At 48.9% G+C, this 23,730-nt stretch overlaps 2 protein-coding genes across 2 annotated transcripts; both read left to right on the top strand.

Moving 5' to 3' along the window:
• Positions 1-9,395: 9,395 nt before the first annotated feature.
• LOC124681431 (cyanidin 3-O-rutinoside 5-O-glucosyltransferase-like) lies at positions 9,396-10,940 on the top strand. The gene has a single exon (XM_047216354.1). It carries the CDS (start codon positions 9,396-9,398, stop codon positions 10,827-10,829), a length of 1,434 nt encoding a protein of 477 aa, XP_047072310.1. The 3' UTR covers positions 10,830-10,940.
• Positions 10,941-16,443: 5,503 nt separating this feature from the next.
• LOC124681430 (cyanidin 3-O-rutinoside 5-O-glucosyltransferase-like) lies at positions 16,444-17,917 on the top strand. Its single transcript, XM_047216353.1, has one exon. It carries the CDS (start codon positions 16,463-16,465, stop codon positions 17,900-17,902), a length of 1,440 nt encoding a protein of 479 aa, XP_047072309.1. The 5' UTR covers positions 16,444-16,462; the 3' UTR covers positions 17,903-17,917.
• The last annotated feature ends 5,813 nt before the right edge of the window (positions 17,918-23,730 follow it).

Here is a 23,730-nt window from a genome sequence, read left to right as displayed (position 1 = left end):
CATATATATTGTTTATGTTCTTGCATGCTCTCCGTTGCTAGTAGAGGCTCTGGCCAAGTTGAACTTGTAACTCCAAGAGGGAGTATTTATGCTCGATAGTGGGTTCATGCCTCCCTTGAATGCAGGACGATGATGAGAAAGTTCTAAGGTTGTGGATGTGCTGTTTCCACTAGGGATAAAACATCAATGCTTTGTCTAAGGATATTTGTGTTGATTACATTACGCATCATACTTAATGCAATTGTCTGTTGATTGCAACTTAATACTGGAAGGGGTTCGGATGATAACCTGAAGGTGGACTTTTTAGGCATAGATGCATGCTGGATAGCGGTCTATGTACTTTGTCGTAATCCCTGATTAAATCTCATAGTAGTCATCGTGATATGTATGTGCATTGTTATGCCCTCTCTATTTGTCAATTGCCCAAGCTGTAATTTGTTCACCCAACATGCTATTTATCTTATGGGAGAGACACCACTAGTGAACTGTGGACCCCGGTCCATTCTTTTACATCTGAAATACAATCTACGCAAACTACGGTTCTTTACTTGTTCTTCGCAAACAAACATCATCTTCCACACTATACATTTAATCCTTTGTTTACGGCAAGCCGGTGAGATTGACAACCTCACTGTTACGTTGGGGCAAAGTACTTTGATTGTGTTGTGCAGGTTCCACGTTGGCGCCGGAATCCCTGGTGTTGCGCCGCACTACACTCCGCCACCAACAACCTTCACGTGTTCCTTGACTCCTATTGGTTCGATAACCTTGGTTTCTTACTGAGGGAAAACTTGCTGCTGTACGCATCACACCTTCCTCTTGGGGTTCCCAATGGACGTGTGTCTTGCACGCCATCAATGGTTCGAGGAGATCAAGAAGAAAGAGGAGAGTTGAATGGTGTGGAGAATGAGGCGCGGGGTTGGCTCTATTTATAGTGGCGCGAGGTGCTGCGAGGGTGCCGTGGAGGTCCTCCATGGCGCCGGCGATTCAAGTGGCGAAGGGGCAAGGTAGGGTGCGCAGGGGGTAGGCGACATCTAGGCGAAGCTAATGAGCGTGATGGCACAGAGAGAGGTGGTCTGAGGCGTGCTGGCGATGTTGGAGTGCTCGCAGTACCGTGGAGGCAAGGGTTTGATCATGGCGACGGCGACGGTGCATGCGCGGCCAATGGCGCGTGTTTGGCGATGTCCTGGTGTGGTGATGAGTGAGCGTGCGCGAGGAGAGAGGGAGAGGAGGACGAGAGCGACCAGGCGAGGCAGTGTCCAGTAGCGTGCCGTGGCATGCCAGTGCACGCTCTGGCGTGCACTGGACGTGGTGATCACGTCGGGCCAGGGCTTTGTCGTGCATGGTTTGGATGGGCATCATGTCTAGCATGCTCAGTACTTCCTGGTGAGTCTAGATGACAAGGTTGGATGGACCAGAGAGAGGTGGTGAGGTAGGGTGGCATGGTGATGTCTCTCATGGCCGGCATGGGTGTGTTCTTCATCATGCCTCCACTTTAATCAGTGCAAAAGGGTTTGGTCTGATGCAGAGGAGCTACATGAGGTTGATGATCACAAATAGAAAGGGGTTTAGCCCAAAATCCATTGGATTATAGCATGTGTCCACTTTCCAGATTTTTGCACACAATGTGTTTGATGAAATGGCCGCATGAAGAAAACAATTGAAATTTTCAAATCTTTTTGGTGGAGTTGATTTGAATATTGAATGGAGTAGAATGGTGGTGGTGGTCAAAATGGTGCTGGTTTGTGAGATTTCAAAAAGGGGTTGACCTTCTCCTTGATTCAAAGTCTCCACTTGTCATCTCTATTCTGGTCAACCTAGGCAGAGTCAACCCTGATGGTCAACACCAAAGATGTTCACCTTGACATGGTCTTGGATGAGGTGGAAAGAGTTGGTCAAGTTTGGTTTAAGAATCTTCCAAACCAGGGGTGCAAAGTGGGTAATATTTTATAAAAGGGCAAAGTGACCATTATCACATGTAATTGAATTCTGATTTTTCCTTTGATTTGATTTGTGTTTCTTGGATGCAAAAGTGTTTGTTATTGATGTATAAGTGTTTCACAAGCAAAGGCACAAGCAAAGGTGGCCTTGGTTAAAGATTTGCATATTTGGCTAAATGTGTATGAGAGTAAAAATGGCATTTTCTCACTATTTTATTTCTCTCTATTTGATTTGATTTTTCTTGGCTCAAAAGTGATTCTCATTAGTTTAGGAACATTTCCAAACCATTGAAACCATTCAAAAAGGTTTAGCTCAAAGATTTGCAAAAATGGCCATAAACACATAAGAGGTGATATTCCAATTTTCCTTATTTTCCTCTTTTGTTCCCCTTGCTTTACTTGGGCATGGTTGAGGGTCCATTTAGTGTGAGATTAGGTTTAGAGATGGTTTCACACCATTTGGGCAAAGTAGGAGTGCATAGGTCAAGGTTTGGGTAAAATGGCTATGTGTCACATATGCCTCTATGCATATGTTCATTTGATTTTTAATTTGATCTTTCTTGACCCAATTGATGTTGTTGAGTGTTGAAATGGTATAGAGGAGTGATCCAACCATTCACAACAAGTCTTAGGGTCAAGATCCTCAAATTCACAAATTTGCTATTTACTCTTATATGCCTCTATGGCATTTTTATTTTCTTTTTACTTTCTTTGGGTTCACCTTGGATTTGGTTTGATAAGTACTAGGTAAGGTTTATTAAGGTTTTCCAATCCTCTAAACAAGGTAGAAAGGCCTAGGGTAAAGTTTTGCAAAAATAGCCATAGGCACATAGGCCATTTTCTTATTTAATTTCTTTTTATTTTCTTTTAACTTGGATGATGAAAAGAGGGGTGAGGTTTAGGGTTTAAGATCATTTCAAATACTAATTAAACAATCATGGCAAAAGCACAAGAATTAAGCATGAGTACTATGTATCAAACTTAATTTAAGAAAAGTTTTTGTTGGTTCCAAAATTTGGAAATAGGGAAATTCATTTTCTTTGATTTGAAAATTTTGGGATGTTACATCTATGATGGTTCATGTTCTGGCCTTTGATTTTGAGAGTTTGAGATTGAGACTTAATATTCGCTATCTCTATGAGTTGTGACTTTGAGAGTGAGATTGTAAGAACTAATGTTCCTTATTTGCTTTGAATTATGAACTATTACCTGCCTATTGCTGCTATTTTGTGATGCCAACACATATGATGTGCTGCTGCCATTTCTTGGCTTCTATTTGTTCTACAAATTGTCAAGTTAGATGATGCTACTTTGTGATGCCAACATGGCAACATGTATGATGTGGTGCTGCCATTTGTTGGCTGCCATTTGTGAAGTTAAATGCTGCTATATTTTGATCATCGTGTTATGCTGCCATTTTCTATATACTTAACCTGCAATTTCTTTTGTTTCTTCTATATGATCATGACCAAAAATAGGACAGAAAAGACCGAAGACCAAATACAAAAAAACCGAAAAGACCAAAGGTAATATGGTTAGTATTTTGAGATGACCGAAATTTTCATTACGAGAAAACCGGACCAAGCAAACCGAACAAATCAAACGCCCGGCCAAATATGCGGGCAAACAAACAATGTGAGGAAAAACTGCACCAAAACATATCATGGACAATCAAACGAAACGTGGAAAGAAGTCCAAACCTATTCCCACTCAAGCAGGAGTTAACGGTTCGAAATCGGAAAAAGGTAAAAAGTCATCCTAGATGTATTGGTGTCCTGATTTCTCCGCCATGAGATCGAGTCTGACCATGTCTTTGTTGATGTTTTCTTTCCGACAGGAACAAACATACTCAAATGATTGGTTGGGCAAAAAGTTAGGAGCAGTACGTAGGAAACTGAAACACAATTGAGAAATCGTTGTCAAATGAAAAAGAAAACCCATATCCATCAGTCACCCCCATCTCTTCTTTTGACCTTTAGCGCTCCTCGCCACGAGAAAAACAGGAGGGGTACTCATTTTCCGTATCAAAAATCTGAAGTAATTACGCCGCGCCTCGTCTTCGCTGTGCCGTCGTGTCCGCGCCCGCTACCGCAACAACAATGCTACACCTACGGCCATGACATCAATCCGACGGCGCACGTACCCTAGGAGTGCTAGTACAACACTGCTAGCTAGACGGCCACCTCACGCCAAACCAAGCCTCACTATACATATTCTGCACTCCAGTGATTCTTCCACCAGTAGGCACCACCGCACCAGCTTGATAGGTTGAAGACGCGCGCGAAGGACAGTTGAACTGTGTTGATTGATTCCAGAGAGTTTCGGTTACAGGAAATACATCACATCCGAGAGTACGTGGGCAGACTCTGCCGGTTAAGGTGGCTCACGATCCTAGAGATCAGGAGGCCAGCAGTAGACTAGGTGATGCAGTTACAACAACTAATGTTACAGCAGTAGTATCGTGTCAACACCCCCCCGCAGTCGGAACAACGCTAGGCACGATGTTCAGACTGGTACGGAACTCCTGGAAGAGCTTGGTCGGCAGTCCTTTTGTAAAAATGTCAGCAAATTGACAACTGGTCGGCACGTGGAGGACCTTGACCTCACCAAGCGCCACACGATCTCGAACGAAGTGGAGATCAATCTCGATGTGTTTCGTTCGTTGATGCTGAACAGGATTTGAGGACATGTACATGGCGCTGACGTTGTCGCAGAAGACCACCGTGGCCCGAGTCGGTGGATGATGAAGTTCCTGCAGTAGTTGGCGAAGCCAACAGGACTCGGCGACACAGTTTGCAACCGCACGGTATTCAGCTTCCGCGCTCGAGCGAGAGACCGTGGGTTGGCGACGAGAAGACCAAGACACCAAGTTGTCGCCAAGAAAAACACAAAACCCCGAAGTGGACTTCCGGGTGTCGGGACAGCCGGCCCAGTCGGCATCCGAGTAAGATATGAGGTCCAACGAGGACCGTTTATGAATTTGCAAGCCAAGGTGAGAGGTGCCATGAATGTAGCGCAAGATGCGTTTTATGAGCTGAAAATGAGAGTCACGGGGTGCATGCATATGGAGGCAAACTTGCTGAACGGCATAGGAGAGATCCGGGCGAGTGAGTGTGAGGTACTGGAGGGCACCAGCAAGACTCCTGTAGAGAGATGGGTCGGAACAGGGAACACCGTGTGAGGCCGAGAGTTTGGATTGTGTGTCAACTGGTGTGGGTATAGGATTGCAGTTCAGCATGTTGGCCCGCTCTAGGATCTCTAAGGCATATTGTTGTTGGGAGAGGAACAAGCCCTCATGAGTGCGATGGACGTTGATGCCAAGAAAGTGATGGATGTCCCCTAAATCACTCATGGAAAATTCCCCCTTGAGGTGATCAATGATGGAGTGAAGTAGGCTAGTGGTGTTGGCGGTGAGAATGATGTCATCAACGTACAACAGCAAATATGCAAGTGAAGAACCACGACGAAGAATAAACAGCGAGGAGTCACTTTTGGAGGCCAAAAAACCAAGTGAAAGAATGAAGGTGGTAAAACGGTGAAACCAGGCACGAGGGGCTTGCTTGAGCCCATAAAGAGACTTGCGCAAGTGACAAACATGCGAGGGGCGGGAGGAATCAAGGAATCCCGAGGGCTGCTCACAATATACCGTCTCATCGAGATGACCATGGAGAAAGGCGTTTTTGACGTCCAGTTGATGAATGGGCCACGAGTGCATCGTAGCGAGGCTCAGCACAAGGCGGATGGTGGCCGGTTTGACGACCGGACTGAAGGTCTCACCATAGTCCACGCCATGCTGCTGAGTGAAGCCGCGCACCACCCAGCGTGCCTTGTACCGCGCGAGAGATCCGTCGGGGTGGAACTTGTGGCGAAAAATCCACTTCCCGGTCACCACGTTGACACCTGCAGGACGAGAAACCAAAGACCACGTGTCATTCTGCATGAGAGCATTAAACTCCTCAAGCATAGCGTTGTGCCAATTTGGATCTTTTAGAGCGGAGCGATACGTGGCAGGGATAGGGGAGATAGCGGTGGTGGCGAGAGAAAAATGTTGTTTAGGCATGAAATAACCGGACTTGCCTCGTGTGATCATGTGGTGTGGATTTGTGGGTGGAGCTATAGAGATGGATTTAGGCGGGATGTGTGTACGAGGTTGTGGACGGGAACAGGAGGCAGGGCCAGCAGGTTCTGGCGGGGCAGACGGTGCAGGGGTGGGCGAATGGCTGGGCTGATGGGTGTCGGATCGTGGGGAGCAGCTGCTAGCTGAGGAGAAGGTGGGGGATGGGGCGGGTCCAGGTGGTGTTGGAGCGTGGGGAGCAGCGGGCGTAGGGGGCGTGTGGTGTTGGGTGGGCCGGCCAGGTGGAGGAGTGTGGTTGGGTGCGGGAGCTGGAAGCGAGCGGGGTGGGCCGGCCGAGGCGCTGGGGGCTGCTGGGGCGAGGATCCCGAGGCGGCGTGCGATCCGAGAAGGATTCTGTGCGCAGGAGGGTGTCTGGAGCGGATCCTCTGTGGCTACGGTGCTGTTTGCATTGACAGAAAAATAAGGAAAAGTAAGTTCATCAAATATGACATGTCTAGAAATAATAACGCGCCGGGATGAGAGATCGAGGCAGCGATAGCCTTTCTGTTCGCGCGGATAACCGATGAATACACAACGGGTGGACCGAGGGGATAGTTTGTGAGGGGAAGTGGCATAGAGGTTGGGGTAGCATAGGCAGCCAAAAACGCGCAAGTGATCATATGTTGGCTGGATACCGTACAACCGGTAGTGCGGTGTGTGAAAATCGATGGAGCGGGAGGGGCGAATGTTGAGGAGATGGGTGGCAGTGTGGAGGGCTTCAACCCAAAAGGGAGGTGGGAGGGCGGCTTGGAGGAGAAGGGTGCGAATGATGTCATTGGTGGTGCGAATGAGGCGTTCAGCTTTGCCATTTTGAGGGGATGTGTGGGGGCACGAGAGGCGGAAACATACACCGTGGGTAGCAAAGAAGTCGCGGAGGGTGGAGGAGAGAAATTCACCGCCATTATCACATTGCAAGCATTTGATGGTCTCATTAAATTGTGTGCGAACGTAAGAGAAAAAACGCTGAAGAGTGGCACACGTGTCAGATTTGTTGCGTAGGGGAAAGGTCCAAGAATAATGAGAAAAATCATCCAAGATAACCAAGTAATATTTATAGCCTGAAAAACTAACAATGGGAGATGTCCACAAGTCGCAATGAACGAGTTGAAATGCAGCGGAAGTATGGGAAAGGGAGGTGGGGAATGGTAGACGAGCTTGTTTGCCAAGTTGACAAGCTTCACATAGTGGGGAGCGACTAGGAGCATCATTATTACATGGATTAAGAAAATCTAGGGGATAATGGGAAATGGTAGATGAACTGGGGTGCCCGAGGCGCCTGTGCCATGTGTTGCCGCCGGTGACGGAGTATGCGGCGCGTGTCGAAGGAGTGGAGCCGTTGAATGGGTAGAGGTCCCCGTCGCTATTGCAGCGAAGAAGAAGGGTCTTGGTTGCTAGGTCCTTCACAGAAAAACCGAAAGGGTCAAATTCGATGGAGACAAAGTTATCACGAGTGAATTGGCGCACCGATATGAGGTTTTTAACAATGGCGGGAGAGACGAGTACATTTTGCAAGTAGAGTGGAAGTGTGGAAATTTGAACATTGCCTACGGCTAAAATGGGAAGCCTAGATCCATTGCCTACAACGATATGCTGAGAATTTAAATGGTCTAATGAAGAGTGAGTGGTGAGGTTACCCGTCTTACCGGTGACGTGCGAGGAGGCCCCGGAGTCCATGAACCACTCGGGAGGTTGCTGCGGGTACGTGGCGGTGGAGCTCAGGGCATGATGGAGCAGGCCGGCGTGGTCGTAGGAGTAGGGCGCCGGAGCAGCAGCGTAGGGCGCCGGTGCAGCAGCGTAGGGCGGCGGTGCAGTAGCGTAGGGCGCAGATGGCGTCGACGTGCTGCCTAGTTGAAGAGCGGCATAGGCCTGATGAGGTTGGCCAGGGCGGGGGCCGAGAACGCTGGCGGAGTTCGGTGGTGCCCACGGCAGACGGGCGGGTGGGAACTGCGCCCCCATGGGCGCGAAGTATCCGAGCCAGGGAGTCTGGGGAAGGCCACCTGCCCCCCCGTTGGACGAACCGTGGGCGCCGCCACGTGATCCGCCGGTGTAAGGACCGGGCGCACCGCCAGCAGATGGTGTACCCCGTCCGCGCCCACCCTGGTTGGGATGTACGAAGCCAGGGATCGGGTGCTTCCCCCGGTAGTTCGGACTGACCCCAGGCAGCGGGCCGCCGCCAGATGGAGCCCCGCGACCGTGGCCTGGGCCACGCCCGGCGCTGCCGGTTGAGCCACTGGGAGCGAAGGGCCCGCCACCGCGACCGCCCTGGACAGCGAAGGCCTGGGCGCCCTCCTCGCGCTGGTGGTTGTCGATGTTGTGCTCGGCGAGGAGGAGGCGGGACAGGATGTCGGCGAAGGGCGGGAGGGGCGGGTTGTTCTCGATGAGTTCGGATTGGAGCAGAAACTTTTGCCCGAGACCGGCGAGGAATTGCATCGCCAAGTCGTGGTCAGCGACGGGGTAGCCAATGTCCGCGAGATCGTCCGTGATGGACTGCAGACGGCTGGCGTAGGCAGCGATCCCCATATCGCCACGGGGGGTGGTGCGGAAGATCTTGCTGAGGTAGACATACCGGGACGATTGGTGGGCGAAGAAGAACCCGTGGAGGCGCTGCCAGATGGTGGAGGCGCGGCCATCCGTGCCCTGCACGAGGCGGAAGAGGTCGTCGGCGATGGTGGCCATGAACATAAGGCAGAGATGGACGTCGTCGGCGAGCCAGGCAGCGGACGGCACGGCTGGAGCAGCGCCCGCCGTGACGTGATCCAGGGCCTGGCACATCGTGAGGACATAGGTGAAGGTTTGACGCCACTTGGAGAGGTTGGCACCCGACGTTTGGACCTTGTAGTTGATGTATTGGCCGATGTTGATGTCGCGGATGCTGAGAGTAGGGGCAGCGGGGGGTGCGGCAGATGTCGCCGGAGCGGGGAGAATGACGGCGTTAGAGGTAGTTGCCATGGGGAAGAGGTCGCGGCCGTCACCAAGGATGGGAGTGGGCGGCGCGCGTGGTCGGAAGGGGAGTTGTTGGTTTAGGGGAGTGTGTGGGTCGGTGTCTAGGGCGTTGGCCGCCGCCGTTGCCGCCGGAGCGGAGAGAGGAGGGTTGGCGTCGGCCATGGGAGAGGATCGAGCCTAAGCTCTGATACCAAGTTGAACTGTGTTGATTGATTCCAGAGAGTTTCGGTTACAGGAAATACATCACATCCGAGAGTACGTGGGCAGACTCTGCCGGTTAAGGTGGCTCACGATCCTAGAGATCAGGAGGCCAGCAGTAGACTAGGTGATGCAGTTACAACAACTAATGTTACAGCAGTAGTATCGTGTCAACAAGGACTTCCAGCCAACGTGCATCCATGGCGCCGCAGCACTTCCTCGTCGTCGTGTTTCCGGGGCAGGGCCACATCAACCCGGCGCGCGCCCTCGCAGAGCGCCTCGTGCGGGCCATGCCGGGCGCTCATGTCACGCTGTCTGCCGCTGTGTCCGCGCACCGGCTCATGTTCCCCTCGCTGGAGTATCCCGACGAGGAGGTGCACGATGGCCCGATCTCCTACATCCCCTACTCCGACGGCTACGACCGTGGCTTCCGCCTCTTTGCCGGCGACGGAGACGACGCGCGGAGGTACAGTGAGGCGTTCGCCCGGGTCGGCCGCGAGACCTTCTCGGCGGTGCTGGACCGCCTCGCGGCGCGGGGCCGGCCTGTGACGTTCGTCGTGTACGCCATGCTCATGTGGTGGGCCGCCGAAGTCGCCCGGGAGCGCGGCCTGCCACGCGCGCTCTACTGGAACCAGCCGGCCACCATGCTGGCCGTGTACTACCACTACTTGCACGGGTACAAGAGGATCGTGACGAAGCACGCCGCCGAGCCGGGGTTCATGGTGGCCATGCCAGGCCTCCCGCCGATGGCCATCCGCGATCTTCCGAGCTTCTTCACCAACCTCACGGACGGGAGGCTCGTTTCCTCGTTCGACAACATCCGCAGGACGTTCCAGCAGCTGGACCTGGACGCCGCCATCAGCTCCGGAGGAAGGAAACCCACGGTGCTCGTGAACACCGTCGAGGCGCTGGAGCTCGGCGCCCTCGCATCCGTCCCTGAACTGGACATGTTCCCCATCGGTCCAGCCGTCCTATCGCTCTTCGCTGGCGGCACGAGGAGTGGCATAGGTGCCGTTGTAGGAGATCTCTTCGAGCACGACGAAAAGGGTTACATGGAGTGGCTGGACACAAAGCCGGCGCGGTCAGTGGTGTATGTGTCGTTCGGCAGCATGTCGGCGGCGAGCAAACGGCAGAAGGAGGAGATGAAGCGTGGCTTCGCCGCGAGCGGCAAGTTCTACTTGTGGGTGGTGCGCAAGGACAGCAGAGACGACAATGACGACGACATAGATGACGAGCGGAGTATGGTGGTGGAGTGGTGTGACCAGGTGCAGGTACTGTCCCACCCGGCGGTTGGGTGCTTCATAACACACTGCGGGTGGAACTCGACGCTCGAGAGCGTGGCGTGCGGCGCACCGGTGGTGGGAGTGCCGCAATGGTCCGACCAAGACACCAACGCGCGCCTCGTCATTGAGTGGGGCATTGGTGTGTGCGCCACAATCGATGCTGATAGGTTTCTGGAGGCAAAGGAGCTCACGAGGTGCGTGGAAATGGTCATGGGTGATACAGATGAGGGTGTCGCCATACGGAGCAGCTCGATAGCATGGAAGGCGAAAGTGCAGGAGGCTATCAATGACGGCAGCTCGTCCGAGCATAATCTGAGGACTTTCCAGTACAAGTTTGCAAATGATGCTTAGAAGACGCAGCAACACCTGTTCGAATTGGACCTTATGTTTTTCTTTTTTTTACCTGTCCTGTTCCCATCAACTTTTTCTTAAAGTTTCTATTGTGATAAATTGAAAAATAATAATAAATAGGGTATGACTAGTTCTCAGTTGTCTCTGAACTAAGTTAGTTCTCAGTCGTGACGCTATTGAATTTTAGTTGCAACTCATGGTTAACACGAATTATGAAGCAAATCTATCGATACGAAGACATTTTTCTAGTCGCAAGCCAACTTACACTTAAAAATCTCAATTATGATCCAACTTGCATTGCAACTCAAATTGATGAATCCAGATACAAATTTGATACTATAGGACTCAACTGAGAGGTAGCTGAAAACTAGCAAAACCGTAATAAATGTGCACATTAGCAAAACAAACAACTTTTGTTGAAAGCAAACATAACTCAATGAGCATATTAGTCCGCACTCTTTCATCACTTACAAGGTAGTCCAAGAGTCTTTTGAAAGTAGGCAGATTTATTTTATAGTTTATCTTGTGAGATATGGATAAGAAATGCAACTAGGTAGGGGTGAGGTGCGTGTCTGCTCTACATGTAAATCTTCAAGTGTAATTAGTGCTCCGAATTTTTTCGTAATTCTCAGACATCCTTCATGGGATGGAGGGAGTACAAAAAAATTAAAATTGTGATATATGATAAATAACAAGAGGTTATTTTAGATACATAAAATAATTCCAGCTCGTTTATTCTAGTGATCTAACGGTGCGTTTTTGAAGCATGTTTACATTATGTTTTTTTTGCATGAGTAGTGATAGTATTTTAGTATTTTACAGCATTAGCGTGTACCTTTTATACGCGTGTCTCCACATGATCTCAAATTATGAAGGTATTGATGAATATATCATTTGAGCTGTTATATTGAACGTAAATATAATATTTCGAAGTGATAAAAGTCATTTGAATGATTTTTCACGCACATGGGTGAAAGGGTAATGCGAGAGGCAACTCCAGAAGGTTTAACGGCCAACGGTACGGGCAGGACCCACCTGTACCACGCGCATGTACCATCAGATGTGCCAAAGATTTAGTAGACGAACCTGCTTTGTATTGTCCACACCACGTGAGTGCGGATTTTATCTGCACCACATATTTGTTGGAGATTCGTACAAAGTCCAAGCAGTCAAAGGTTCTGGCACATTTGCATTTGAGTCCTCTAGAAAATTCGAAATCATCCCCAAACCTAACCTAAATCCCCCCGCCCAGACCATTCCCTCCCCCAGCGCCACCGTCCCCGACATACTCAGCCCCGACCCGTCCCCTCTCATAGTTCCTATCCACCTCCCCGACCACCACAAGCAACGCGGCGGGCAGGCGGCTTCCCCGGCGGTGGCGAGCATGGAGCTCCGGCGAGGAAGCCTCGCTGACGCACGGCGCTGCCCTCTGCCGACCTCGTCGCCACCTCAAGCCGGCCCTCTCCATCCCGCCGCCGCCTCCTGCGCGTGGCAGCTCCGGCAGTCACCGCTGCATCGGTCGTGCCGCCGCTCGAGTGCTGCCGCCGGCGGACGGGCCACCTCCTCGTGTCGCGCCACTGGCGTTGGATGGGCCGCGTCCTCGTCGCGCGCCATCGCGTGCCATGGTCGGACACTGCCGGGCGTCATCCAGGCCTCCTGGATCCTGGAGATGACTTTTTTATTTCAGATTCTTCTATGTAACTTTTATGAAATTTGTATGGATTTTAGTCCTGTTTCTCGTTTTGGATTTAGTTTCTTGACATGTCCATGTTTCGTGTTGTATTTGCTTCCATAGCTACTAAAAATGTCTAATGTGTATGGAACTGTATGAATACCCTCTGAATTTTGTATGAATCTATATGAATTGTGTTTGAATCCTTTGTTAATTAGGCAGATTTTCCTGCGTATGAATTCTGTAGAAAATCTTCCAGATTTGCATCATGTACGATTCTGTGAATCCTAAGTGAATTGATCTAAAAAAAATAGTTGGCAGCCAAACATCTCACATTATTTGATACTTCGTTTTTAGAAAACTATAGTATTCTCGGAATATTTTCCCAAACAGTGAAAAAATGGATCTCAAAATAACCACGGCTAATTTCCCCAAACTCTAATATATTTTCTATTATTTTCAAAATCTATTATGAACTTCTGCGGACTTGTGTATGTTTCTCATAAAAACTCGTATGAAAAATGTTCATTATATGAAAGATTTTTTTGGGGGGAAAATTTCTTTGATAGAAATATTTTTAGGTGTTTAGAGAATATTATGTGAAAGAATATTATTGAATTATTCTGTGATGAAACATAAATGAAACTATGCATCAGCTGCATAATATGCATAATTGTATATAACTGCTATGGATTAAATGCATCTGAATATTATGAAAAAACTTTGGTTTATTTTCTGTCGAAAAAAATTCCCCATAGGTGGTTGTGAGATGTGTGAGAGGGAGAGGGGGGAGTACTAGCTGTGAGATGTTTGAAATATGAAAAAAATAGGTGGCTTTCTGCAACATAGAAATGGACTAAAGATTGGAGGTGGGAGGGTCTTTTTGCAACATTGCTAGCACGAATCTCCAAGAAATTAAGGGTAGAGATAGTGCCGGGGGCACTTCTTACATGAGGAGTTGCATTTCTTCACACCACGTTGATCACCAGCATCATTTTTAGAGAGAGATTTACTCTCCCTCGAATTGCCTATAGGATCATCCTCATCCATATTGTGACCATCCTCATTTCCTTCCTTATCATCCTCATGGTCATCATCCTTAGTATGACTGTTCTCGTCCATATATGTATCCAACGTTTGTAATTGTTCACCATTCTCCACCACAAAACCAAGTTTGTAAAACCCCTTCTTGATATAGATGTGCATAGAAGGTGGAATCAAAGTATAATCAACGCAACCAATAAAAATTCTGAGAATACCATTTTTCCTTCTAAATGGCATGTCAACAGATTGAGTTTTGCCAAATAGAGACCCCATTCTCCATAAACCGAGAAAACCACCTCTTTCATCCTTACGGATGCCCGAGACTTGAACCAAACCTCCGGTAGCATGTATAATTGGCCCTCTCATCAAAAGAAGAACCACATTACTATTAGGAATGTGATAAGTCCTAAAGTGTTTCAAACGTCACACTTCGGTTTTGCTCGGAAACTTAACCTTGTAAATGTTATCACGATAATGAACAACCACTGAAAATTCTCAGAAGGTACTAACCACTTCATCTGATTAATTATCTCTTGTACTATCAGAATGCTCCCAAATACACTCACCTTTCCCAGTTTAGTGTTTTCCACCTTTGATTTATATGTCCCAGTTGATGGCATCTCAAAAAATATCGATTTCTCATAAGCTAAACCATACATAGTAATTGTTGGCTTTGGCGCAGAAAGTAAGTGGCAGGTTGCCGACTCATGTTGTAATGACTCACAGTGATGCCAACGCAAGCAGTGCATTCTTGGCGGCCTTTGTTTGCCAGCCGACTATGATGGCTATCTGGTGGCCATTGTCGTCGGAAATCGATTTGTGATGTTTTTTCTACCTACGTTTGGAAGCCTTATGTAGAGCTTCCAATGGTGTTCCTCGTTGTCTCGGTGGCCGGAGCTCTCTCTCCCTCACATGCGGCGGAGGACCTGATTGCGTTTCATTGTTCATCATCCTGCATGAAAAAGTTTTTTTCGAAATGGGGATTTGCCCCGGCTTCTGCATCATGATGATACACACGGCCCTTTATTAAAAAGTGGTTCCACAAAGTATGGTTTACAACTCACGCATCACCGAGGATTGATACAAAAATCAACCATCGAAACCAACACATACTATGACTATATCTCAACATAGCCTACTAGTATGTCGCCAACCAGCCTGGCACAAGATATCCTGAGCGATCATCAGGAGCCGTGTGCATCCAGAAGCCATGACATCCCGCTGCCCCTCCGGAGAGAGTAGGGCCCAAAGCTGGACCCAATGGGAGACCATATGAATAACCTGCAAGAAATGAAAAGAGGCTTTTTTGTTAAAAATGATATCATTTCTGACCCTCCAAATAGACCAACATAAAGCAGAAACCCCAATCCGGATAAAAGCCTTAGATTGTCTATCTACTCCATTTAACCAATTACCAAACATATTAGTAATATTGGTGGGAGGTGGAAGATCATAAGTGAAATTAACCGTACGCCATAAGAGCTTAGCTAGTGGGCAGTCAATGAAAAGGTGTTGAATGGTCTCCTGTTCCCCACAGAAAACACATTTTGTACATCCATTCCAATGCCGTTTAGCTAGGTTATCTTTAGTTAACAGAACTTTATTACTCAAAAACCACATGAAAATCTTAATTTTAAGTGGAACTTTAACCTTCCATAGATATTTTCTTGAAATGGGGTATGATCACACATAATATCTTCATACATCGACTTCACTGTAAAAGAACCATTAGTTGTTAACCTCCACACAAAACGAGCATCCTCTTCATTCAAATTAACCATCATTAGTTTCCTTCATAACTGTAACCATAAAGTCCATTTGTTGCCACTCAACACCCTCCGGAATGTAATATTCAAAGGTGTTTGTGCTAACACCTGAGCGACAGTGACATTTTTATGGTGTACAATATTATATAAGGACGGATACTGCTGAGCCAAAGAATTATTTCCTAACCAGATATCTTCCCAAAAGCGGATGTTCCTACCATTACCCACTTTGAAAAGTCCCCTAGAAAAAAACTCCTGTTTGACCTCCATCAATCCTTTCCAAAAAGGGGAATCAGTAGGTCTGGCTTGCACCTCCGATAATATCTTCAGTCTTAGGTATTTATTACGTAGCAATTCTTGCCACACCCCGTCTTCATTCAGAATTTTAAAGAGCCACTTACTCAATAAGCATCTGTTTTTGATTTCGAGAACCTCAATACCTAAGCCCCCTTGATCTTTGGGTCGACAAACAATGTTCCATTTTGTAAGGCGGTACTTTCTTTTATTTTCGTCGGACTGCCAAAAGAATCTAGATCTATAGAAATCCAGTCGTTTCCTTACCCCAACAGGTATAACCTGCATGAAAAAGTTAGGGTTGCGGCACCGTTGGTGTAACTAGCTTCTCTTTTTATGGTTTTTTCAGAATTATTGTATTTACTCTTTTGGAGACCTTGTACCATGTTGGAACGGCTGAGTGCATCTTAACTATGCAGAGGCCGGGTGTTTCATAATAAAGCACCCTTTATCGAAAAATGAAAAAGTTAGGGATTGTTTTGCTGTTTTTCATGTTCTTGATGTCCCTCTTGTAATCTGTGACTGCCGCTTTGGAATATAATGGTATCAAGGCCTTCGGGCCTCTCCTTGTTCATTTTTTTTGGCGAAGTATAGCACGTTAATTGGGGCTTGAGTGGGACGCAGATGACCGGCTGGCTAGGAGGCGCTGGGGAGCCTCAGCCTCTAGTGATCTCAATGCGACGACGCACTTATCCTATTACATCACTAGACGGCCACTTCGAGACAAACCAAGCCTGACTCTACATATTGAAATGCGGTGGTGTTTCCAGCGGTGGCAGGCTGGCAGCGGGCAGATGACTTGGTAGGTTGAAGACGCGAAGGACTCCAGTCCAGACATCCAGCCAGCGTGTGCATCCATGGCGCCGCAGCACTTCCTCGTCGTCGCGTTCCCGGGACAGGGCCACATCAACCCAGCACGCGCGCTCGCAGAGCGCCTCGTGCGGGCCATGCCCGGCGCTCGTGTGACGCTGTCTGCCGCCGTGTCCGCGCACCGGCTCATGTTCCCTTCGCTCGCGTCCCCGGACGAGGAGGTCCACGACGGCGGCATGTCCTACGTCCCCTACTCCGACGGCTACGACCGCGGCTTCCACCTCTTCGCCGGCAACGGGGACGACGCCCGGAGGTACTGTGAGGCGTTTGGCCGCGTCGGCCCCGACACCTTATCGGCGGTGCTAGACCGTCTCGCGGCGCGGGGCCAGCCCGTGACGTGCGTCCTGTACACCATGCTCATGTGGTGGACCGCCGAGGTCGCCCGCAAGCGTGGTCTACCACGCGCGCTGTACTGGAACCAGCCGGCCACCATGCTGGCCGTGTACTGGCACTACTTCCACGGCTACGAGAGGATCGTGACGGAGCACGCCGCCGAGCCAGGGTTCACGGTGGCCATGCCAGGTCTCCCGCCGATGGCCATCCGCGACCTCCCGAGCTTCTTCACCGACCTCACGGACGGGAGGATCGTTGCGGCGTTCGGCAACATCCGTAGGACGTTCCAACAGCTGGAGCTGGACGTCGACATCAGCACAGGAGGAAGGAAACCCATGGTGCTCGTGAACACCGTCGAGGCGCTGGAGGTTGGCGCCCTCGCGTCCGTCCCTGAACTGGACATGTTCCCCATCGGTCCAGCCGTCCTATCACTCTTCACCGACGACACTAGGAGTGGCACAAACACCGTCGTGGGAGATCTCTTTGAGCACGACGAAAAGGGCTACATGGAGTGGCTGGACACGAAGCCAGCGCGGTCAGTGGTGTACATGTCGTTTGGGAGCCTCGCCGCGACCACCAAGCAACAGAAGGAAGAGATGAAGCGTGGCCTCGCCGCGAGCGGCCGGTCGTACTTGCAGGTGGTGCGAAAGGACAACAGAGACACTGACGACGATGATGATGACGACGATGACGACCAGAGCATGGTGGTGGAGTGGTGCGATCAGGTGCGGGTACTGTCGCACCCGGCAGTTGGGTGCTTTGTAACGCACTGCAGGTGGAACTCGACGCTGGAGAGCGTGGCGTGTGGCGTGCCGGTGGTGGCAGTGCCGCAATGGTCCGACCAGGACACCAACGCGCGCCTCGTTGTTGAGTGGGGCATTGGTGTGCGCGGCGCAATCCACGCGGACAGGTTTCTGGACGCCGAGGAGCTCACGAGGTGCGTGGATATGGTCATGGGTGATACAGAGGAGGGTGCCGCCATACGGAGCAGCTCGATAACATGGAAGGCGAAAGTGCACGAGGCTATCAGGGACGGCGGTTCGTCGGAGCTTAATCTGATGACTTTCCAGAAGCAGTTTGCAAATGATGCTTAGAAGGAGGGCCTTGCTGCTGTGTTGTTTCTTTTTCACCAGCCCTGTTCTCATGTTTTTTTTCTTTAAAATAATCAGTTGTCATAAATTGAAGAATACATGTAACTAAAACAAAGAACTTCTGTTGGAAGCAAACATAACTCAACGATCATATTAGTCCGCACGTCTTTCGTCACCAACAAGGTAATCCTTGAATGTGAGTGCTTTTAACACAGACAGACTTATGTTACAGTCTATGTTGTGAGATAAGAACAAGAATTGTAACTGGGGTTCGATTGTGGTTTATGCAGAAATGTCTTTCTCCCATGCACGGGACACTCATGCATGTGGTTGTCGATTTGCTTTGTTTCCTGTTTCAAGATTGTGTTACAAATAACATTAAATTTTATTATGTTTTGAAAATCTAAACACACTGATTCTCGACGAAATCTAATGTTTTCCTGGATGGGAGAATCGCCACTTTCGTGGTTTATGGTGGGGGGGGGGGGGGGAATAAAACATGTAGCCCCTGCTTTAGAAAAGCATAATGTCTTCTAAGTAGGAAGACATGATTTATTTAGTATCTGTGAGGAAATGTGTAATAGATACTTCTCATCACAATTCACTCATTCTGTTTACTAGCTAACAAATTAGGGTAATTAAGATTTGATATATCCTGGCTTAAAGAAAGTGGAGATCCTCCCCTCCAGTAAACATGTCCACCAAACGTGACTGAAAGAGGAGCTGGCTAATTTGGACTTGTTAGAGCATCTCCACCGGCGTCCCCCATAGCGGCCCCGATAGCGATTTGGGGGCCGATAGCGAAAATGGGCACACACCGGCACACTCCAAATAGCGCCAGCAGTTTTCCGAGCTAGAAGCACCGGCAACCCTGTGTCGGCCCCTTGGCCAAGGGTGCGAATCGGGCGCGCCGGCGCCTCGCTAGGCTGAAAATTTTGGGCGTGGAAGCCGCCTGTCAGCCACACATCCCCACATTATATATCTTCTCCACCAAAACCCCGTTCCCTTCGCCGCTCATTTCCCCCGCCCGCCGCTCCATCTCCCATCCAGCCTCCACCCCCAAAAACCCTCGCCGCCGCCATGCCACCGAAGAGAAAGGCTCCAGCGAAGGTGACGCCGAAGCCGCGCACCGTCGCGCCGAAGGAGAAGCCGCCGAACATGTCGCAGGAGGAGTGGGACAAGGAGATGGAACACCGCTCCTTCATAACGGCCGACCGCAGAAGGCGCCGCATCGCCGCTATCGACGCAACGAAAGCGGCGTCCACTGCGGAAGCGTGCCTCAGCCTGGAGAGCGTGGCGTGCGGCGTGCCGGTGGTGGCAGTGCCGCAGTGGTCCGACCAGGACACCAATGCGCGCCTCGTTGTCGAGTGGGGCATTGGTGTGCGCACCGCAATAGACACAGACAGGTTTCTGGACGCCAAGGAGCTCACGAGGTGCATGGAAATGGTCATGGGTGATACAGAGGAGGGTGCCGCCATACGGAGCAGCTCGATAGCATGGAAGGCGAAAGTGCAGGAGGCTATCACGAACGGCGGCTCGTCCGAGCTTAATCTGATGACTTTCCAGGAGCAGTTTGCAGATGATGCTTAGAAGGAGAGCCTTGCTGCTGTGTTGTTTCTTTTTTCACCAGCCCTGTTCTCATGGTTTTTTTTCTTTAAAAAAAACAGTTATGATAAATTGAAGAATAGTAAATATACAGGTAAGTAAAACAAAGAACTATTGGTGGAAGCAAACATAACTCAACGATCATATTAGTCCGCAGGTCTTTCGTCACCAACAAGGTAATCCTTGAATGTGAGTGCTTTTAACACAGACAGACTTATGTTAGTCTATGTTGTGAGGTAAGGACAAGAACTGTAACTGGGGTTTGATTGTGGTTTATGCAGAAATGTCTTTCTCCAATGCATGGGACACCCATGCATGTGGTTGCCGTTCGATTTTCTTTATTTCCTGTTTTAAGATTCGTGCTATAAATAACATTAAATTTTATTATGTTTCAAAAATCTAAAACATAATGATTCTCGACAAAACCTAATGTTTTCGTGCACGGGGATATAGATAGACGAAGTGGGGCCACGAGGTGGCGACACACCGGGGCGGCGCGGCCCAAGCCCGGGCCGCGCCGGCCTGTTGTGTGGGCCCCTCGTGACGCCCTTGACCTGCCCTTCCGCCTACTTAAAGCCTCCATCGCGAAACCCCCGCACCGAGAACCACGATACGGAAAACCTTACCGAGACTCCGCCGCCGCCAATCCCATCTCGGGGATTCCGGAGATCGCCTCCGCACCCCGCCGGAGAGGGGAATCATCTCCCGGAGGACTCTTCACTGCCATGGTCGCCTCCGGAGTGATGAGTGAGTAGTTCACCCCTGGACTATGGGTCCATACCAGTAGCTAGATGGTCGTCTTCTCCTCATGTGCTTCATTGTCGGATCTTGTGAGCTGCCTAACATGATCAAGATCATCTATCTGTAATTCTATATGTTGTGTTTGTCGGGATCCGATGGATAGAGAATACTATGTTATGTTGATTATCAATCTATTACCTATGTGTTGTTTATGATCTTGCATGCTCTCCGTTATTAGTAGAGGCTCGGCCAAGTTTTTGCTCTTAACTCCAAGAGGGAGTATTTATGCTCGATAGTGGGTTCATGCCTCCATTAAATCTGGGACAGTGACAGAAAGTTCTAAGGTTGTGGATGTGCTGTTGCCACTAGGGATAAAACATTGATGCTATGTCTAAGGATGTAGTTATTGATTACATTACGCACCATACTTAATGCAATTGTCTGTTGTTTGCAACTTAATACTGGAAGGGGTTCGGATGATAACCTGAAGGTGGACTTTTTAGGCATAGATGCATGCTTGGATAGCGGTCTATGTACTTTGTCGTAATGCCCAATTAAATCTCACAATACTCATCATATCATGTATGTGCATGGTCATGCCCTCTCTATTTATCAATTGCCCGACTGTAATTTGTTCACCCAACATGCTATTTATCTTATGGGAGAGACACCTCTAGTGAACTGTGGACCCCGGTCCTATTCTTTACATCTGAAATACAAATCTGCTGCTATTGTTCTTTACTGTTCTTTGCAAACAAATATCATCATCCTCACTATACATCTAATCCTTTGTTTACAGCAAGCCGGTGAGATTGACAACCTCACTTGTTTCGTTGGGGCAAAGTACTTTGGTTGTGTTGTGCAGGTTCCACGTTGGCGCCGTAATCCCTGGTGTTGCGCCGCACTACATCCCGCCGCCATCAACCTTCAACGTGCTTCTTGGCTCCTCCTGGTTCGATAAACCTTGGTTTCTTTCTGAGGGAAAACTTGCTACTGTACGCATCACACCTTCCTCTTGGGGTTCCCAACGGACGTGTCGATTGCACGCATCAATTGCTCCCCCATAATCCACCATGGGAGAGCTTCTTCTTCGGCGCATCTTCACATAACCATGACCACCATGTGGATTGCTCCCCCATAATCCACCATGGGAGAGCTTCTTCTTCGGCGCATCTTCACATATCCATGATCACCATATGTATGGCAAGACTCAAGCAAAGGATCTCTTCGAGATGGCTCATCTTGAACTTGCACTTCATTTCTCCATGGCAAGCTTCAAGCTTATGAACTCTTCGAGTTGGCTCATCTTGAACTTGCACTTCATTCTTCATTCTTCATCATATTGATGTCTTGAAGTAACTTGAGGGCTCACTTCATCTTCATCTTCAAGACATACTTGACACTTGATATCCTTCATCAATTTCTTCTTATTGCAACCTTGAAGCCAACAAATGGTTCAAGAATTGCCTATGGACAACTCCTACAAATATAACTCAATGCAAACATTAGTCCATAGGGATTGTCATTAATTACCAAAACCACACATGGGGGCTCCATGCACTTTCAATAGTATATAGGCTTTGGGATTGAAAAAGTAAACGCTAATTTTATTCCGCATTTGTTAAGCCCATCTCGTAAAAGTTTTAAATCGCCTATTCACCCCCCCTCTAGGCGACATCCGTGTCCTTTCAATAGGCAGCTCACAAGATCTAACATGATAGCACAATGAGGAGAAGACAACCATCTAGCTACTGCTATGGACCCATAGTCCAGGGGTGGACTACTCACACATCGATCCGGAGGCGATCATGGCGATGAAGAGACCTCCGGGAGATGATTCCCCTCTCCGGCAGGGTGCCGGAGGCGATCTCCTGAATCCCCCGAGATGGTATTGGCGGCGGCGGCGTCTCAGTAAGGTTTTCCGTATCGTGGCTCTCGGTACTGGGGGTTTCGCGACGAAGGCTTTAAGTAGGCGGAAGGGCAGAGTCGGGGGCGTCACGAGGGGCCCACACGCTAGGGCCGCGTGGCCAGGACCTGGGCCGCGCCGCCCTAGTGTGGCGTCGCCTCGTGGCCCCACTTCGTATCTCCTCCGGTCTTCTGGAAGCTTCGTGGAAAAATAGGCCCCTGGGCGTTGATTTCGTCCAATTCCGAGAATATTTCCTTACTACGATTTCTGAAACCAAAAACAGCAGAAAACGAAGAATCGGCTCTTCGGCATCTCGTCAATAGGTTAGTGCCGGAAAATGCATAATAATGACATATAATGTGTATAAAACATGTGAGTATCATCAATAAAGTAGCATGGAACATAAGAAATTATAGATACGTTTGAGATGTATCACACCTCTGGCGGGGAGAACTCAGCATCCACCCCGGCTGTCCACCTCAGCAAAATTTAGCTCCGATCACGGCCGACCGAACTCTACGAGCTACGAGGAGCCCCGACGATGCGAAGGTGCCGAGCCACCAACATTGATCGTCAGCCATAATCTCAGCGGCCGGATTGTCCTAACCGAACATCACTGAGAACCTTCGATCTCTTGGGCGGCGGAGCGGCACGATTTGACCGTGATTCACCACGCTTCTGCGAGGAACAGAGGGGCAGGACGCTGCAGCGGCGGATCTAGTGGCTATTTGGTGGGATAGGGGCGGAAACACGAGGGATCAATGACTGTGCGGCTACGAGAGAGGAGGTGGGAATGTTTGTAGAGTGATGGTTGAGAGACATGTCGCGGTTGGGATTTTTTTCTTCTTTTGCATCACCATATAGCTATGGAGCACCTATTGGAGCAATTTTTTTTTGCATGAGGTAATGCAAAAGTTAGTTTTTTAGGGTACCACCCCCATTTTTCCTCTAAGAGTATCTCTAATCTCAATTGGTGTATTATAGGGCAACAAAAGCAGGTAATGTAAAAAAATTATATATCACTACAAAGTGGGTTTTGCATCACATGTGTAATTTTTTATGTTTTCTAGATGATGTAAAGTAGGGCACGTGTGCCACACAAGATGATGTAAAATAGGGCAAGGCCGCCACACAACCTCCTCCACTATTGCATACGTATATGAAACATATAATACGAAACTTCATCTAAAAAATCTAAGAAATAGAAAACAAATAGATCTTAATTATTACATCACCGGAAAACTTTTGTAGTTACACACATGGGTGTCGGTGTTTTCGTCGCGGTCCGTTTTGCTTTGAGATTCGGATAAAAGTAGGAGAGAGAGCTATTTTTTCCTTCTACCACATCGAGCGGGAATCTTGAGAAATAAATTAACGGTTTAGAACACACCCACGCCTGTACAACATCCATTTTCTTACATCACAATACAAATAGTTCATCAAGTAGCATAAGAATCAACACATAAATAACAGAGAGTTCATCACATACAACAACATGACATGGTGATAACCCTAGTAGTTTTGTTCACCATTCTACCTCCACCACTTCTCGATGAGATCCTTTTGAATATCATCGTAC

The sequence above is a fragment of the Lolium rigidum genome, unplaced genomic scaffold (genome assembly GCF_022539505.1).
Source record: "Lolium rigidum isolate FL_2022 unplaced genomic scaffold, APGP_CSIRO_Lrig_0.1 contig_42516_1, whole genome shotgun sequence".
In the NCBI taxonomy this organism is placed as follows: Eukaryota; Viridiplantae; Streptophyta; class Magnoliopsida; order Poales; family Poaceae; genus Lolium; species Lolium rigidum.
Note: the sequence above shows the minus strand (reverse complement) of the source record. Positions and strands in the feature narration are given on the sequence as shown.

Excerpts from the sequence above, each read along its gene's own strand:
- LOC124681430 (XM_047216353.1), top strand. The coding sequence starts at position 16,463 with ATGGCGCCGCAGCACTTCCTCGTCGTCGCGTTCCCGGGACAGGGCCAC.
- LOC124681431 (XM_047216354.1), top strand. The coding sequence starts at position 9,396 with ATGGCGCCGCAGCACTTCCTCGTCGTCGTGTTTCCGGGGCAGGGCCAC.